We start from the raw sequence: 18915 nt of genomic DNA on the forward strand, positions 1-18915 counted from the left end.
GAATATTTCGAGGAGTTACAAACAGAATAACAAAATCAGTATACCCCCATCCTATGGTGGAGGGTTTAAAAATGCAACAATTGCAGGCCTTTAATATATATGTATATATAATAGCTGAGCCCGGCCCGCTCTGCTGCGCCCAAAAATGCTATGTTGGAAAGGAGTACTCTAAATTTGGAAATTTCAGCCTAACTTCAGTTGAAAATGTATTCCAATACTCTCTAATACCCAAAAACCCCAATAAGTAAGAGTCCTGTTTAAGGGTATGGTGGATACCCAGAGACTTGGACTCAAAAGTGGTAGTCAATTTCGTGCTCTACTCCCAAAGACAGCCAGTGATCAAGGTCCAATATATTGTATTTGTTTGGGGAACTGTTGGGGTTGGAGTGACCCCTGGGCTCCTTGGACCCAACTTTTAATACCACATTCATATTCTACTCTCCAATATCTTTCATTTGATATCCATATTGTCCCGATCTGTTAACCTAGATTTGGGTGGTGTTTTTGCGGTAACGTGGGAGGGTGCGTCCCTTTCCAATGTCAACAAATTATGTAGTCTATTCCTCCTTCCTGACCATTTTCGTAATCTACTCCCGAATACCTCTCATTCGAGTTCCATATTGTCATTATTATCGTCCTTGCCTATTTGAAGAGGTTTTGGGGTCGGGGCAGCCATCTAAGTACTTGGACCTAAATTTTGATATCAAATTTCTATTCTATTCCCGAAAACCTTTCATTTGAGTCCCATATTGCCCCGATCGGTCCACTTTCATTTTTGGGTGGTGCTTTTGGGGTAAGGGAGAGGGTCCATCACCATTGAGATATCAAAAAATTATATAGCTTATTTCTCCTTCTGGACCACTACCCACAATCTGTGAAAATTTGAAAGAAATCGGTTCAGACGTTTGTGAGTCTATACGGAACAAACTAATTTTCAAACCCATAAACAAACAAACAAACTGTTCAATAATTCCCAAAAAAAATTAAAATAGTATTCCGGTCTCAAGAGAAGAAAAAAAGTAATAGGAGGCTGCAAACTGATGCCCTTACTGATGTTGTTCTCCAAATGGAATAGAATTCAAAAAGTAAAAATTTTTGCTCAGCAGCTTTGGTGTCTGGAAAATGATGACTTACTTGGACAACAACAATCTATATATATAACAAGTAAAAGCGTGCTAAGTTCGGCCGGGCCGAATCTTACATACCCTCCACCATGGATCGCATTTGCCGAATTCTTCTCCCGGCATCTCTTCTTAGGCAAAAAAGTATATAAGAAAAGATTTGCTCTGCTATTATTATATTATTACATGTTGGAGACCTGTGTAAAATTTCAGCCAATTCGAATAAGAATTGCGCCCTTTGGGGGCTCAAGATGTAAAATCGAGAGATCGATTTATATGGGAGCTGTATCGGGCTATAGACCGATTCAGATCATAATAAACACGCATGTTGATGGTTGTTGTTGTTGTTGTTGTAGCAGTTTATTGTGTACTATCTTTCGTCTGCTTGATTCTGTTGAGTGTCAAGACCCAGGAACTACGCGACTAAGATGGGGTGCGTCCACAGGGATCTGGGTCTGAGTCGAGTGGGTCTGGCCGGGCAGTTAAACAGGTGACGTGTATCGTGCGGTCCCTGGTTACAGTCGGGACATACATCTTGCACGTCGGCATCAATCCTAGCTCTGTGAGAATTGAGGCGGCTGCATCTGCCGGAACGTAATTGAGCCAGAACCACTCTGGTTTGCCGGGGGAGGTCGATTTCTTCGGGTGCAATGGGTGGCGGTCGTTCTCCAAGGACTACATTCACCCGGTAGCCAGTTAACGCGTCTGCTACCGTGTCTGCATGAATGTTGTTCAGACCCGCTTGATATGCCGCTTGATCTAGAGGTTCTCTCTTGTAGCGCTGGACCTCACGCTCTAGATCATGTAGATCTACCTTAAGGCTTCTGGGCGGTGGGTATCTATCCACAAGATGATGATTTGGATGATTTCTGCGATAACAGCCCAAAAGGTATTGCTTAGACAGCATGTAGTTATGTCTTCGCACTGGTAGGATCTTTGTCTCCTGGTGGAGGTGGTCCACATGAGAACTAAGGAGGCAGCCCGTCGCAGTTCGGAGGGCGGCATTCTGACAGATCTGAATATTATTCCACTGCGTGTCACAAAGCTGACGTGACCACACTGGCGCTGCATAACTTACCACAGACCGGCCAATTGCTTTGTACGTGGTCAACAAGGTTTCTTTGTCTGCACCCCAAGTGCTGCCAGCGAGTGACTTGAGGACCTTGTTTCTACTTTTGACTTTATTGCAGATTGCTGTGGCATGTGGGGAGAAAGTGTAGGAGCTGTCAAATGTGACGCCAAGTATTTTGGGACACTTGATGGTCGGAATCAATTCTCCATCGACCATCACAGTCAGCTCAGAATTCACCTCACGCGTATTTGTAGTGAACAGTGTGGCTGAAGATTTGGTGGCGGATATCTTCAGATTTCTTGCAGCGAAATATGAGGCAAGCTCGTTGAGGTAGACGTTCAACCTATCGCAGATGTCATCAATGGGTGGGGGGCCTGATGCCAAGATCGTACAGTCGTCCGCATATGATACGATCTCTATGCCGTCTGGAGGAGGTGGGATGGAGGATAGGTAGAGGTTAAACAGAGCCGGAGATATCACCCCGCCTTGGGGAACTCCCTGTTTCACTCTACGGTGTTTTGACTTCTTATCCCTAAATTCCACAAATGACTGGCGGCCACACAGATAATTCGCGACCCAACGTTTAAGGCCTGGCTGGAGGGACGTGTTGGCGATGTCCTCAAATAATTTGGCATGGCTGACCGTGTCGAATGCCTTCGATAGGTCCAATGCCACGAGGACCGTCCTATCACCTGGCCTGGGTTGATTGAAGCCACGGCAAATGTGTGTGGTGATGGCATGCAAAGCTGTTGTTGTGCTGTGCAGTCTCCGAAATCCGTGTTGATGCTCGGCGAATGGAAATTCTCCTACGAGGCTCGGGAGGAGTAATGCCTCAAGCGTCTTAGCCACTGGTGAGAGAAGGGAGATCGGTCTGTACGACTCCCCCAAACTCGGGTCTTTACCAGGCTTCAGTAGCGGGATCACTCTGCCCATTTTCCAGACATCGGGAACTATAAGAGTGTTCAATGACAGGTTAAGGACAGTGGTAAGGTACTCAACTCCAGGTAAATCCAGATTCTTCAGCATCAATGTAGAGATTCCGTCGGGGCCCAACGCCTTGGAAGATTTGGCGCCACGGATGACATTCGTAACTTCGCCCACGGTAAATTGTGATGGCTGTTCATCGGCTCGGAGACCACGAATACGGCGAATGGCTCTCCTCCTTGCCCTGTCTCTCTCGGGATGCACGATAAATTGACGGTTGAACAACCTGGCGCATCTCTTCGAATCAGTCACGGTTAACTCGCCAAAAGTGACTGAGGTCCTGTCGTCCCGTCTACCGGGGTTCGAGAGAGACTTAACAGTGGCCCACAATTTGCCCGCACCGGTGCCTAAGTTACATTGCTCCAAGTGTTCCAGCCACAAATTCCGCTTATGTTCGTTGACTACCCTGTTTATTTCCAGATTCAGCTCGCTGATTCTGGGGTTAGCGGGGTCCATAGCACGAATCCCATCACGCTCGTCTGCGAGTACCACTGCTTGCGCCGGGAAATTGGGTCGCACTTGCGGTATTCGACCGGCTGGTATAAAGCGAGCGGCTGCTGCGTTGATGATGTCTCGGAATTTCCTCTCGGCCACAAGCACATCAGAAGGGGGTGGCAGTTCATTGAAGCAGCGATTGGTATACTCTCTGAAGCCAGTCCAATTGGCCTTCTTGTAGTTGATGAACGTTCGGCGCTCAGAGGTTATGAAGTCGGGTGGTCGGTCGATGGTGAGGATTATGGGGAGATGGTCTGACCCCAAAGAGATGACGGCTTGCCAGGATACGTCACTCAGGAGATCAGGGGATGCGATTGAGATGTCTGGCGAGCTGCTGCACCTCCTCGTAATCCTAGTGGGGGCATCCTCATTCACCGTGCAAAACGTGGAGCTATCTATCTGATCTGCCAAAGCTATACCACGCTGGTCGTTGCCTAGGGGAGAATGCCATGACGAGTGATGTGCATTGAAATCCCCCAGAACCAGACGACTATGGCCAGATAGCAACCCACTTATGTCGGGGCTGTAGGCCTGGCCATTAATCGGGACACAGCTGCCAACCGGCGGTATATACACGTTGTATATCTCTATCTCGGCAGTACCAGACCTGACTGCTACCCCCATACATTCCATGTATGGGTCACTAGCGTCAAGCGCAGGCGAGATAGGTCTATACTGCACGGAATGGTGTATAACGAAGGCCAATCCCCCACCTCCATTCCTTGAGCGATCCTTACGTAGCACATTGTAGCCGTGACAACTGTGCAAGCTGCAGGTGTTAGTCAGCTTTGTCTCCTGGATCGCTGCGACCGATATGCTCTTCCGACTCATAAAATCTACAATCTCATCAATCTTGCCTCGCAGTCCATTGCAGTTTAACTGCAGGAACGATACATTTCCCGACACTGGCCTGGCAATAGTAGGGCTAGGGTGCTGTCTTTGCATAAATTGCCGTACGGGAGAGGTCGGGGGGGTCACATAGTCCGACGACGAGGACGCCGAAGGCGACGACGGCGACGCTTGTGACCCACTGCTGGCTATGTTCGCACAGCACCTAGCGACATAGCCAGTATGACTATACTCCCGTAGCGAAGTTAGGCCAGAGCAAGAACGGAAATGTACCCACTCCAAGCACCTGTTACACCTCACCGACACTGACCGATGATGAAGGCGGTTCTGGCAAACGGAACAGAACCAGGGTCCGGGGTTCTTTTCAATCCCGGCACGGACCAAAAGCATACGGAGAAGGCACTCCCGGATGTGCCTCTCCCATGACGAAAAAAGACGAACACGTACACTGAGGCGGCAGCCCTTGCCGATGAAGATTCCATCGGGTCAATCCGGGGCGTACAACCGGCTGCCATGGGATTGCACCATTGTTGATGGTCATGAGAGGATCCGTAGTACATAATTTCAGGTAAATCGGATAATAATTGCGACCTCTAGAGGCTCAAGAAGTCAAGATCCCAGATCGGTTTATATGTCAGCTATATCAGGTTATGAACCGATTTGACCCATACTTGGCACAGTTGTTGGATATCATAACAAAACACGTCGTGCAAAATTTCATTCCAATCGGATAAGAATTGCGCACTCTAGAGGCTCAAGAAGTCAAGACCCAAGATCGGGTTTATATGGCAGCTATATCAGGTTATGAACCGATTTGAACCATACCTGGCACAGTTGTTGGATATCATAACAAAACACGTCGTGCATAATTTCATTCCAATCGGGTAAGAACTGCGCACTCTAGAGGCTCAAGAAGTCAAGACCCAAGATCGGGTTTATATGGCAGCTATATAAGGTATGAACCGATTTGAACCATACTTGACAAAGTTGTTGGATATCATAACAAAACACGTCGTGCATAATTTCATTCCAATCGGATAAGAATTGCGCACTCTAGAGACTCAAGAAGTCAAGACCCAAGATCTGTTTATATGGCAGTTATATCAGGTTATGAACCGAGTTGGGTCATACTTGGCACAGTTGTTGGATATCATAACAAAACACGTCGTGCAAAATTTCATTCCAATCGGATAAGAATTGCGCACTCTAGAGGCTCAAGAAGTCAAGATCCAAGATCGGTTTATATGGCAGCTATATCAGGTTATAAACCGATTTGAACCATACTTGGCACATTTATTGTATATAATAACGGAACACGTCGTTTAAAATTTAATTCCAATCGGATAAGAATTGCGCACTCTAGAGGCTCAAGAAGTCAAGACCCAAGATCGGTTTATATGGTAGCTATATCAAAACGTGGACCGATATGGCCCATTTACAATACCAACCGACCTACACTAATAAGAAGTATTTGTGCAAAATTTCAAGCGGCTTGCTTGACTCCTTCGGAAGTTGCTTTCGACAGACAGACGGACGGACGGACGGACATTGCTAGATCGACATAAAATGTCGCGATGATCAAGAATATATATACTTAATGGGGTCTCAGACGAATATTTCGAGTAGTTACAAACAGAATGACGAAATTTGTATACCCCCTTTTTATGGTGGAGGGTTTATAAATGAATTTGTGTTTGTTTGGTTGTTTGTGGGTTTGTAAATTTGTTTGTTCCGTATGGACTCAAAAACGGCTAAACCGATTTCTTTGAAATTTTCACAGATTGTGGGGAGTGGTCCGGAAGGAGCAATAGGCTATATATTTCTTTAATATCGCATTGGGGGCAATCATGACAATATAAGGTTAAATTAAAGGTATAAGGTTGTGAACTGCGAATCTGATATCATTATTCTGTTAATATATCTAGCGGACCACCTCACCCCAAAACAGTCGATCAATTATAATGAACTAACGAAACACTGTGTGATTTAATTAATGTGTAGGCCGCCATAGCCCCGAAATTATAATCTTTAGTGTGAAAGCAGGAGTTACAAACTTTAACGATAAGGTTGCTACCATTTTGGCAGCTATATTCAAATCTTGACCGATCTGGTCCAAATTGAAAAAGGACGACGAAGAGCCTAACTAAACTCACAGTCGCAAATTTCAGCGACATTAGACAATAAATGCGCCTTTCATGGGTCCGAAACCTTAAATCGAGAAATCGGTCTATATGACAGCTATATCCAAATCTGATCCGCTCAGGGCCAAATTGAAGAAAAATGTCGAAGTCACTGTCAACTCACTGTCCCAAATTTCAGCAAAATCGGATAATAAATGTGGCTTTTATGGGCCTAAGGCCCAAAATCGGTGGATCGGTCTATATGACAGCTGTATCCAAATCTGAACCGATCTGGGCCAAATTAACAAAGTATGGCGAGGGGCCTAACACAACTCACTGTCCCAAATTTCAGCAAAATCGGTTAATAAATGTGGCTTTTATGGGCCTAAAACCCTTAAGCGGTGGATTGGTATATGTGGGGGCTATATCAAGATATAGTCCGATAAAGCCCATCTTCGAACTTAACCAGCTTATGGACAAAAAAAGAATCTGTGCAAAGTTTCAGCTCAATATCTCTATTTTTAAAGATTCTAGCGCGATTTCAACAGATAGGCGGACGGACATGTCTAAATCGTCTTAGATTTTTACGCTGATCAAGAATATATATACTTTATAGGGTCGGAAATGGATATTTCGATATGTTGCAAATGGAATGACAAAATAAATATACCCCCATCCTTCGGTGGTGGGCATAAAAAAGACCAAATGATGACTATTCAATATGTAGTCGTATTGTATGGTGGTTGTCCATGAATGCCAATTCATAGACAACCATCATATCATATGATCCACTCTAAGCGAGTAGCACTAACATTGAAATTCGCGTCATCTGGCAGTCTTCAACTGAAATTGTTTGATCCTATTGGATTTAGTTGATCCAATTAAAAGCATGCCAACATGAATAGAGAGAGGGCAGAGTGGTAAAAATTAATCATCACCATGCATCTTTGTTATGACAACCTATCGGTCCTTTGTATAAAGAAAAATAAAATAGAGGAATATAGGTAGGATCTATATGCAAAAAATTGGTATTTAATTCTGGGGTGGGATGCCCCAAATCCCTGCAAATCCACCCACCCCCAAAACCCTGCAAACTGATTTATAGACCAACCACTACAATATGGGACTCAAACCCCACCACTATAAAACCTCTCAAAACGGACATATTTACTGACCATGGCAATATGGATCTTAAATGAAAGGTCTTTTGGGACCAAGACTCTGGGGGTTCACCACACCCCAAGAAGGACTTTTACTGACCATTGCAATGTGGGGTTTAATAAGAGGTACTTGAGTGTAGAAAAATCCATAGGAAATTTGGAATACATTTTCAACTACTATTACAAAGAAATTTTCAAATTTAGAGTTCTCCTCTCCAACATAACATAATAGGGCGCAGCGGATCGGGCCGGGCTCAGCTATCTATATGTATAACAAGTAAAAGCGTGCTTAGTTCGGCCGGGCCGAATCTTATATACCCTCCACCATAGGTCGCAATTGTCGAGTTCTTTTTCCGTCATTTCTTCTTAGGCAAAAAAGGATATAAGAAAAGATTTTCTCTGCTATTAGAGCGATATCAAGATATGGTCCGGTTTGGACCACAATTAAATTATATGTTGGAGACCTGTGTAAAATGTCAGCCAATTCGAATAAAAATTGCGTCCTTTGGGGGCTCAAGAAGTAAAATAGAGAGATCGATTTATATGGGAGCTGTATCGGGGAATAGACCGATTCAGATCATAATAAACACGTATGTTTATGGTCATGAGAGGATCATGAGTCGTACAAAATTGCAGGCAAATAGGATAATAATTGCGACCTATAGAGGCTCAAGAAGTCAAGATCCCAGATCGGTTTATATGGCAGCTTTATCAGGTTATTAACCGATTTGAACCTTATTTGACACAGTTGTTGAAAGTAAGAATAAAATAAGTCATGCAAATTGGATAGGAATTGCGTCCTTTATAAGCTCAAGAAGTCAAGTCCACAGATCTGTTTATGACAGCTGTATCAGGTTATGAACCGATTTGAACCATACCTGGCACAGTTGTTGCATATCAAAACAAAATACTTCATGCAAAAATTCATTCAAATTGTATAAGAGCCTCTAGAGGAACAAGGTTTATATGACAGCTATATCAGGTCATGGACCGATTTGAACGATAATTGGCACAGTTGTTGGATATCATAAAAAAACACGTCGTGCAAAATTTCATTCCAATCGGATAAGAATTGCGCACTCTAGAGGCTCAAGAAGTCAAGACCCAAGATCGGTTTATATGGGAGCTATATCAGGTTATGGACCGATTTGAACCATACTAGGCACAGTTGTTGGATATAATAACGAAACAAGTCGTGCAAAATTTCATTCCAATCGGATAAGAATTGCGCACTCTAGAGGCTCAAGAAGTCAAGACCCAAGATCGGTTTATATGGCAGCTATATCAGGTTATGAACCGAGTTGAGTCATACTTGGCACAGTTGTTGGATATCATAACAAAACACGTCGTGCAAAATTTCATTCCAATCGGATAAGAATTGCGCACTCTAGAGGCTCAAGAAGTCAAGACCCAAAATCGGTTTATATGGTAGCTATATCAAAACGTGGACCGATATGGCCCATTTACAATATCAACCGACCTACTGTACAAATACTTCTTATTAGTGTAGGTCGGTTGGTATTGTAAATGGGCCATATCGGTCAATGTTTTGATATAGCTGCCATATAAACCGATCTTGGGTCTTGACTTCTTGAGCCTCTAGAGTGCGCAATTCTTATCCGATTTGAATGAATTTTAGCACGACGTGTTTTGTTATGATATCCAACAACTGTGCTAAGTTTGGTTTAAATCGGTCCATAACCTGATAAAGCTGCCATATAAACCGATCTTGGGTCTTGGCTTCTTCAGCCTCTAGAGTGCGCAGTTCTTATCCGATTGGAATGAAATTTTGCACGACGTGTTTTGTTATGATATCCAACAACTGTTCCAAGTATGGTTCAAATCGGTCCATAACCTTATATAGCTACCATATAAACCGATCTGGGACCTTGACTTCTTGAGCCTTTAGAGGTCGTCATTATTATCCGATTTGCCTGAAATTTTGTACGACGGATCCTCTCATGACCATCAAGATACGTGTTTATTATGTTTATTCGGCCCGGCCGAACTTAGCACGTTTTTACTTGTTTTATTCTTACTTTCAACAACTGTGTCAAATAAGGTTCAAATCGGTTAATAACCTGATATAGCTGCCATACAAACCGATCTGGGATCTTGACTTCTTGAGCCTCTATAGGTCGCAATTATTATCCTATTTGCCTGCAATTTTGTACGACTCATGATCCTCTCATGACCATAAACATACGTGTTTATTATGATCTGAATCGGTCTATACCCCGATACAGCTCCCATATAAATCGATCTCTCTATTTTACTTCTTGAGCCCCCAAAGGACGCAATTTTTATTCGAATTGGCTGACATTTTACACAGGTCTCCAACATATAATTTAATTGTGGTCCAAACCGGACCATATCTTGATATCGCTCTAATAGCAGAGAAAATCTTTTCTTATATCCTTTTTTGCCTAAGAAGAAATGCCGGAAAAAGAACTCGACAGTTGCGACCTATGGTGGAGGGTATATAAGATTCGGCCCGGCCGAACTTAGCACGCTTTTACTTGTTTTGTATGTTTGTTTGTATGTTTGCTTGTTTGTTTGTTTGTTTGTTTGTATGTTTGTTTGTTTTTTTGTGGGTTTTTAAATTTCTTTGTTCCGTATAGACTCAAAAACGGCTAAACCGATTTCTTTGAAATTTTCACAGATTGTGGGGAGTGGTCCGGAAGGAGCAATAGGCTATATAATTTTTTGATATCGCATTGGGGGAGTTACGATAGCACAATCCCAACCTTAATAACATTTCCTAATCCACCTACGTTATAATATTTCCAAATAAATTTCATATAAGAACATGTAGGTCACTTCATTTCATTTCATTCCATTTCAACACCTGGTTGCTACATTTAAGAACACACAAACATACATACATACGTAAAAGCTCACACAGTCATCCAGGTGCATCTTTTTGCAACAGTTTTCTCACAGTCATTTTACATACATACATACAAGCTGACACAGTCATTCAACTGCATCTTTAGCAATAGTTTTCTCACAGTCATTTTTGTTAAGCTAAGCTATTCTGTAATTTCTATTGTTAAGTTATTGGTACTTGTGAAAAAATTTGAATAAAGAAAATGACTCCCGTTCTGACAACCAACTAGTGAAGTTGTTATTAATTAACTGGCGCAGTCGAAAAAAAAGTTGAGTGCATATCAACTTCGCTCCCGCTTTCAAAATCTATTAAAGCATATAATAGAAGGAAGCAAATCTATTACGGAATATAATAGAAAAATAAATATTAGTGCTAAGTGAATTATAATAACAAAAAAAAAAAAAAAGATTCTATATTTATCAAAAAATTAATAAGTGAAAAAAATAAAACAAAAGACAAAACGAATAGTAAAGTATTAAAAAACATTCAATCTATAAAAAACCAGCTTATAAGTGACACATTAAAAGAAAAGACAACGAGAATATCAAACTACTCAATAACCAACAAAGGAAAAGAAATAAAAACAAAGGAAAATAATTATAGAAACTGTCAAAAAATTTTTTTAACAATCAAGCAGTGATTCAAATAAAACACAAGTAAAACACCACTACCTCTCCTTCGAGAGTCACCAGTGACAATAAATCTCCTTAGGAAGATCGCCCAAATAATTTCTCTGCTAAAATCAACGAATTGAATATTTCGTCTACCTCCCTTAAGGCGGAACATCATAAACGTCCCGAATTGCAACCTTTGAATCTGAAGAAGTCCATAGAACCTACACCACCCTCGCATATCTCCGCTTCGCATAACAGCAAAAGTACCAATAGTCAGAGCAGCAGCACCCTTAACAACTCGAACAACAAAACAGCCACTACAACATCAACAACAACGCTGGACATGGAACTACTTCTAGTAATAATAGGGTAAATAGATATAATCTAATTATTAAGCACACATAAACATAAATAAATATTAAATATATGAGAAAAGCAAACCGTTCAAAACCATATTCAAAAATATTCAGACACCTTGTACCAATACCAGAACACGTAGAAATGTCCTTAAATAACCTACCCCCAACTAACCATCTTGAAAATACCAATGTCCAGTCATCAGGACAAACAAGACCCTCATTAATCCTTGATTCCCTGAAGATTCCAGACATAGTCAAAGACCTCCCCGTTTTTGATGGAAATCCAAGATGCTTACACGAATTTCTTACTAATGTTGAAGAAATTCTAGGCCTACTTGTCGAGATTGACGGTACGAACTACGCCAAAATTATTCTTAGGGCAATTCGAAATAAGATAGTGGGACCAGCAAATGAGATACTAAATATTTATGGCACACCATTAATATGGGAAAATATTAAATCCAACCTAATACTTCACTACTCCGATAAACGAAATGAGACTTCATTAATCCGAGACTTGCACAATCTACGACAGACAAATCAAACCGTTCAGGAGTTTTATAGTTCAATCATAGAGATTCTATCAACCATAAACAATAATATTATGATTCACGAGACAAATTCAAGTGTGATAGAGGCGAAACAGAAACTATTTGCGGAAATGTGTTTAAACACCTTCCTGTCAGGACTAAAGGAGCCTTTAGGTTCGAGTATTAGATCCATGAGACCTAATACGATGGCAGAGGCACTTTCATTTTGCATAAACGAACAGAATATGTTCTATGTAAAGAAACAGTCAAATTACACAAATTTTCTGCCACGACAGGACAATAGAAATTTTTTCCCCACACAACCATATAATTCAAGATTTAGAAATGGTTTCATCCCACAGGTTGCAAGGCAGACTTATCCCATGACACCTTTCACATTTAGCATTCCTGGAAATCAGAATCAACCAAGATTTAGTCCGAATCCTCAAACTAATAGGGCAAATATTTTCGGACAAAATAGACCCTCTACAGGGTGGCTGATGAATATTGCTACAATGATGAATATTGCTACATTTTTTTTTCGGTGTATGGAATACATTTTTCTTTTATTCATGTTAAATTAAATTATTAAATTAATTATTAAATTATTATTAATTAAATTAATTAATTAATTAATTAAATTAATTATTAAATTATTATTATTAAATAGAAAAAAAGTTATTACATTTTTTTTTGGTAGCGGCTTTCATCAGCCACCCTGTATCCCCTTTGCCCAACGGAATTACTCTCCTGACGGACAGAACATACAGACTTCCAACAACCCCAATAACTTGAATACTCAGAGAAATCGGCAAAACATATTACCACCCCCGGAACCCATGGACATTAGTTCGGGCTACACTCACCTGAGAAGACCTACGAGTACACAAGTCCGTAGAAATATGACCCAGCCACAGAATTTGCATAATATAAATTTTTCGAACCCACCGTACACATATTTAGATGATTACTACCAAGAAGACATTGCTTGTATCCAGGGAAATGACTATAGTCAAGAACCTATAGAACCTTTAGGGCATAGCGTTGAGGAAAGTCATTTCGACAACGAGATTGACGACTCGGAAAATTTTCAGTCGAGAGCCTCGCAGGACCAAGTGGATACTTAGACGTAAATGTACACGGACAGACCTTACCCTTCATTGAGATATCCTCTCCTTTCGATAGACCATTAAAATTTTTAATCGATACAGGTGCTTCGGCATCATTCATAAACCCAGAAATCGTTAATCCAAACGAATGTGAGACTTGTGCTCCTATTATTATGACAACGTCCCTCGTCAGTCACACCTTGGATAGGAAAATTAAATTACCAATGTTTTTAGAATTCAGAACCGAAGGTGAAATAGAATTTTACGTGTTCAAATTTCACAATTATTTCGATGGATTAATTGGAGTAGATATTTTAAATAGGTTGAAAGCTAAAGTAGATTTTGGTAGGAAATCCCTGATCACCAACTCTATCGAAATCCCATTTAAATTTAGACCAAACTTTTCATCAGGGAAATTCCATATTCCGCCATGTTCGAAACTTGTCATTAAATGCCCAGTAGATACCAAAAACGGCGACTTTTTTATGAGAAAAACGTTTTTGGAACCCGACTTATTTATTTCTGAAGGTATTTACTTCTCGAGAGAATGGCACAGTTCCGTCGAAATTGTGAACAACTCGGACAAGGAAAAAATTCTATGCATTGAACAACCGATAAAGACAATCCCATATGCGAAGGCGGATTTCATTGAAGTTAACAACTTCAATATAGATGCGGGAACCCCGAACCTCACTAATAACGTATGGAAATCCATTCGGATGAACCATCTAAATGTTGAGGAAAGGAAGGCTTTAATAAACCTCGGCAAAAATTTCGAAGATATATTCTTCAAGGAAGGCGAAACCCTTACCTTCTCTAACCAAATCAAACACCGAGTAAAGACGTCGGATGACATACCAATATTCACTAAATCTTATAGATATCCTTATATACATAAGGAAGAAGTAAGATGTCAAATCGATAAGATGCTACGACAGGGTATTATTAAACCGAGTTTCTCCCCCTGGAGTGCTCCCGTGTGGATAGTCCCTAAAAAGAAGGACGCCAGTGGCATCCAGAAATGGAGACTTGTGATCGATTATAGGAAGTTAAACGAAAAAACTATATGCGACAAATATCCAATACCCAATATTACGGATATATTGGATAAATTGGGAAGAAGCATGTATTTTTCGACACTTGACCTGGCAAGCGGCTTCCACCAGATTGAAATGGACCCAAGAGATGTTTGTAAAACGGCATTTTCTGTTGATGGAGGTCATTTTGAATTCGTACGAATGCCCTTTGGCTTGAAGAATGCCCCATCAACATTCCAACGGGTCATGGATAATGTCTTGAAGGACCTAATTGGAACAGTTTGCTTAGTCTACTTGGACGACATAATTGTTTACTCTACCTCATTGCAAGAACACACGGAGAATTTGAAGAAAGTTTTCGAGCGACTCAGAGAGTCAAACTTGAAAATTCAGTTAGATAAATCCGAGTTCCTATGCAAAGAGTGTGCATTTTTGGGACATATTGTTTCCACAGAGGGTATTAAGCCAAATCCCGAAAAAATTAAGGCTATACGAAAATTTCCTATCCCCAAAACACAAAGGGAGATCAAGTCCTTTTTAGGGTTATTGGGATACTACCGGAAATTTATTCAGAATTTTTCGAATATTACGAAACCTTTTACTGAATGTCTGAAGAAAGGTCGGAGAATACGTTTCGACGAACGGTATGTAAAGGCATTTGAGACCTGCAAGGACCTTTTAACTAATGACCCGATTCTTCAATACCCAGATTTTTCAAAACCTTTCAATCTCACTACGGATGCTAGCGACTTTGCTCTTGGAGCGATTCTTTCCCAAGGAACAATTGGGGCGGACAAACCGATATGCTATGCTAGCAGGACATTGACCGACACTGAACTTAACTATTCCACTATAGAAAAGGAACTGTTGGCCATTGTCTGGGCGACGAAGTATTTTCGGCCCTACCTATTCGGCCGAAAATTCAAGATTATAACAGACCACAGGCCACTGACCTGGATTATGAGTCTGAAAGAGCCGAATTCGAAACTAGTTAGGTGGAGGTTGAAACTAGAGGAATTTGATTATGAGATAGCATATAAGAAAGGGAAACTTAATACAAACGCTGATGCGTTGAGCCGCATCAAGATAGACAATTGTGAGATTTCGAAGACCAGCGAAATTGGCATCAATTTACTTGAAAATGTTACGGATGGATCGACGATTCATTCTGCGGACGAGAATTTTGACGATGGGATCCCCATATCGGAGCGACCCATTAACGAGTTCAACATCCAAATTATACTCCAAATACGTGACAGGGCACCTGCCATGGTGCTGGAGACTATATTCAAGAATAAGATGAGGAAGACAATTAGTAGACCGGAATATAACGAGACTACCATGACAGAGATCTTCAGACAACACATACCTTCGAAGAAGCTATGTGCTATAATGTCTGACGACGAGAATTTTAGGATACTTCAAAGCACATATTCAAAATTTTTCTCCAATAACAAACTTTTCAAACTAGTGAGATGTAAAGTCATGCTAACCGATATTAAAGACATCGCCGAACAGGATAGACTTATTAGTGAGTACCACGTCAATCACAACCATAGGGGCATACAAGAATCATACGAACACCTTAAACGGGAATACTTTTTCCCATATATGAAAAACAAAATTGCAAGTTACATAAACCTTTGTGAGACTTGTCAAACACTTAAATATGATAGAAGACCACCGAAGCCGAAATTTGAAAAACCCGAAACTCCGAGTAGCCCTTTGGATATAATCCACATAGATGTCTACTGCATAAATAAGCGAAATATCTTGACGTTCATAGATAAGTTTTCGAAATACGCAGCAGCATACTCCTTAGATTCAAGAAATAGTCTATCCATTTTAAAGAGTATAAAACACTTTACTAGCCTGCACGGCATACCCCGAAAAATCATCTGCGATCAAGGCACAGAATTCAGCGCCTCTATTATAAAAGATTTTTGCAAAATGAACAACATAGAAATTCATTATACATCGTTTCAACAAAGCACTGGTAATTCCCCGGTAGAAAGACTGCATTCGACAATAACGGAAACATACAGGATCATCTTACAGAAATATAAAAATTCCGAACTCCCATTGGACCACGACGAAATTCTAGCAGAAGTCATAATGACATATAACAACTCCATTCACTCATCGACTAAATTGACCCCTTTTGAACTATTTTATGGTAGGACTCAAAGTTTCGAAAAGAATTTAACTTATAACACCGAACACGATTACCTACGAAGGTTACAAGATTTTCAGAATCATCTATACACAATGGTAAAAGAAAAGTTGTCAAAGGATACAGAGAAAAGAATCGACAAATTAAACGTCAATAGAGACACACCTGACAATTTTATTCAAGACGAAAATATTTACAGAAAAGAATGTAGACGCAATAAAATAACCCCGAGGTTCTCGAAACGCTTAGTAAAACAGGACGGAAAAGTAACCCTACTTACTTCCAATAATCAAAAGTTACATAAATCCAAAATAAAAAGGAAACGTAAAAACTATACCTAATTTTCTTTTTAGATTAGCTTGGACGCAAGCTCATATAAGAATAGTCAATGTGGGAGAAGGACAAGGCATCATTCCTCTGAAACTGGGAAGAGGCAAAATTATAACAGACTACAATCATTTAATACATATAGTAAACCTGGAAGCCTACGCTAATAACTTAATACAATTAGAGAAGACAATAGATCACTTTAACACAACCAAATTTTCGGAAACTGCACTAAAAACTACTAAATTGAAATTAAAAGAATTATCAACGAAACTACATATATTAACACCGAAATATAGGCAAAAAAGAGGACTTGTAAATGTTTTGGGATCTGCTATTAAAGTAATAACGGGAAATATGGATAATGAAGATGCCGAGAGATTGAACAAGGATATAGACAACTTACTAACAAGTAATAACCGTATTAATAACACACTTACCCAACAACTAATTTTAAACACCAACATGATAACCAGATTCGAAAATATTACTAATTACATCAACAATGAACAAATAGCTATAACAAAGTCAATAAGAAATATTCAAGATCAGACCCAAAACTCCCTCAACCCAACAATAAATACTCTAATGCAAATTCAACAACTAAACCAACTAAACTACAATATTGACATACTAACTCAACACCTTAACAATGTGGCTGAAGCACTAGTACTATCTAAGTTAAATATTATTCCTAAATTGATTCTAGACCCATTAGAGCTAACTGCAATTTATAAGACCTTATACAATGCAACACATATACAATCCTCAGAACACTTATACGAACTATTAGAACTGAATGCGTATTATAACAACACGAACATAATATTTAATATAAAAATCCCTATTTTGTGCAACAGTGTCTTTGATTTTTTCCATGTTATACCAATACCATTTAATAAGACTTTAGAAATCATAAGCGAAAAATATGTACTAGCAAATAAAAATGAACTTGTTATGATTAAAATTAGATGTAAAGAAATAGAAAAGGAATTTTACTGTAATGAAAATAACGCATTAAAATCACATATAAATACGAATTGTATAAAGGATATCATGTATAAAAACCAAACAGCATCATGCCATTTAAAAGATATAGGACAAAAAATAGACATTATACGTCCAGAGAATGATTATTTGATACTTGTAAACCCCCCAACACAACAAATATATACACATTGCAATAACCTCACTCAAACCTACACAATAAATTCTTCATCATTAATCTATTTTACAAATTGTAAAATTGCCATCAATGATATATGGTATAACAATGAGAACGACATTTTCTGGGACAACGGCAAGCTATTTGAAATGCCACCCAGCTTTAATAACAACATTGTTATTCTTTCGAAACAAGAAGAAATAACAATTCCCAAATTAAACGAATATAGATTTCAAAACACAGAATTAATACAAAATTTGGAAAAAAGCTCTACAAAAAATTTTAAATTGACATATACAGCATTCAGCTCACTAACTGTTCTAACTATCATACTAGTTATCATCATTATCTTGAAGAAATCAACTTCAATTATTTATTCATTAGAGCAACGAATTAATGAAGTTCCGGCCACAAATTGCCCCAAGCCCTTATGGCCCTCACTTCATTTTAGGGAGGGAGGAGTTACGATAGCACAATCCCAACCTTAATAACATTTCCTAATCCACCTACGTTATAATATTTCCAAATAAATTTCATATAAGAACATGTAGGTCACTTCATTTCATTTCATTCCATTTCAACACCTGGTTGCTACATTTAAGAACACACAAACATACATACATACGTAAAAGCTCACACAGTCATCCAGGTGCATCTTTTTGCAACAGTTTTCTCACAGTCATTTTACATACATACATACAAGCTGACACAGTCATTCAACTGCATCTTTAGCAATAGTTTTCTCACAGTCATTTTTGTTAAGCTAAGCTATTCTGTAATTTCTATTGTTAAGTTATTGGTACTTGTGAAAAAATTTGAATAAAGAAAATGACTCCCGTTCTGACAACCAACTAGTGAAGTTGTTATTAATTAACTGGGGCGGACCCTCCCCCTTACCCCAAAAGTACAA

The 18915-nt window shown here is 39.8% G+C and overlaps 1 protein-coding gene across 1 annotated transcript in view; it reads left to right on the forward strand.

Annotated features, from left to right (window-relative positions):
- LOC131996359 (uncharacterized) overlaps positions 1-11678 on the forward strand; it is a 34500-nt gene extending 22822 nt beyond the window's left edge. Inside the window, exon 2 of the mRNA XM_059365972.1 lies at positions 11469-11678. Within this exon, the coding sequence (XP_059221955.1) occupies positions 11469-11678 (210 nt within the window). The remainder of the gene's footprint in view (positions 1-11468) is intronic.
- Positions 11679-18915: the final 7237 nt, after the last annotated feature.

Source organism: Stomoxys calcitrans, chromosome 1 (genome assembly GCF_963082655.1).
Source record: "Stomoxys calcitrans chromosome 1, idStoCalc2.1, whole genome shotgun sequence".
NCBI lineage: Eukaryota > Metazoa > Arthropoda > Insecta > Diptera > Muscidae > Stomoxys > Stomoxys calcitrans.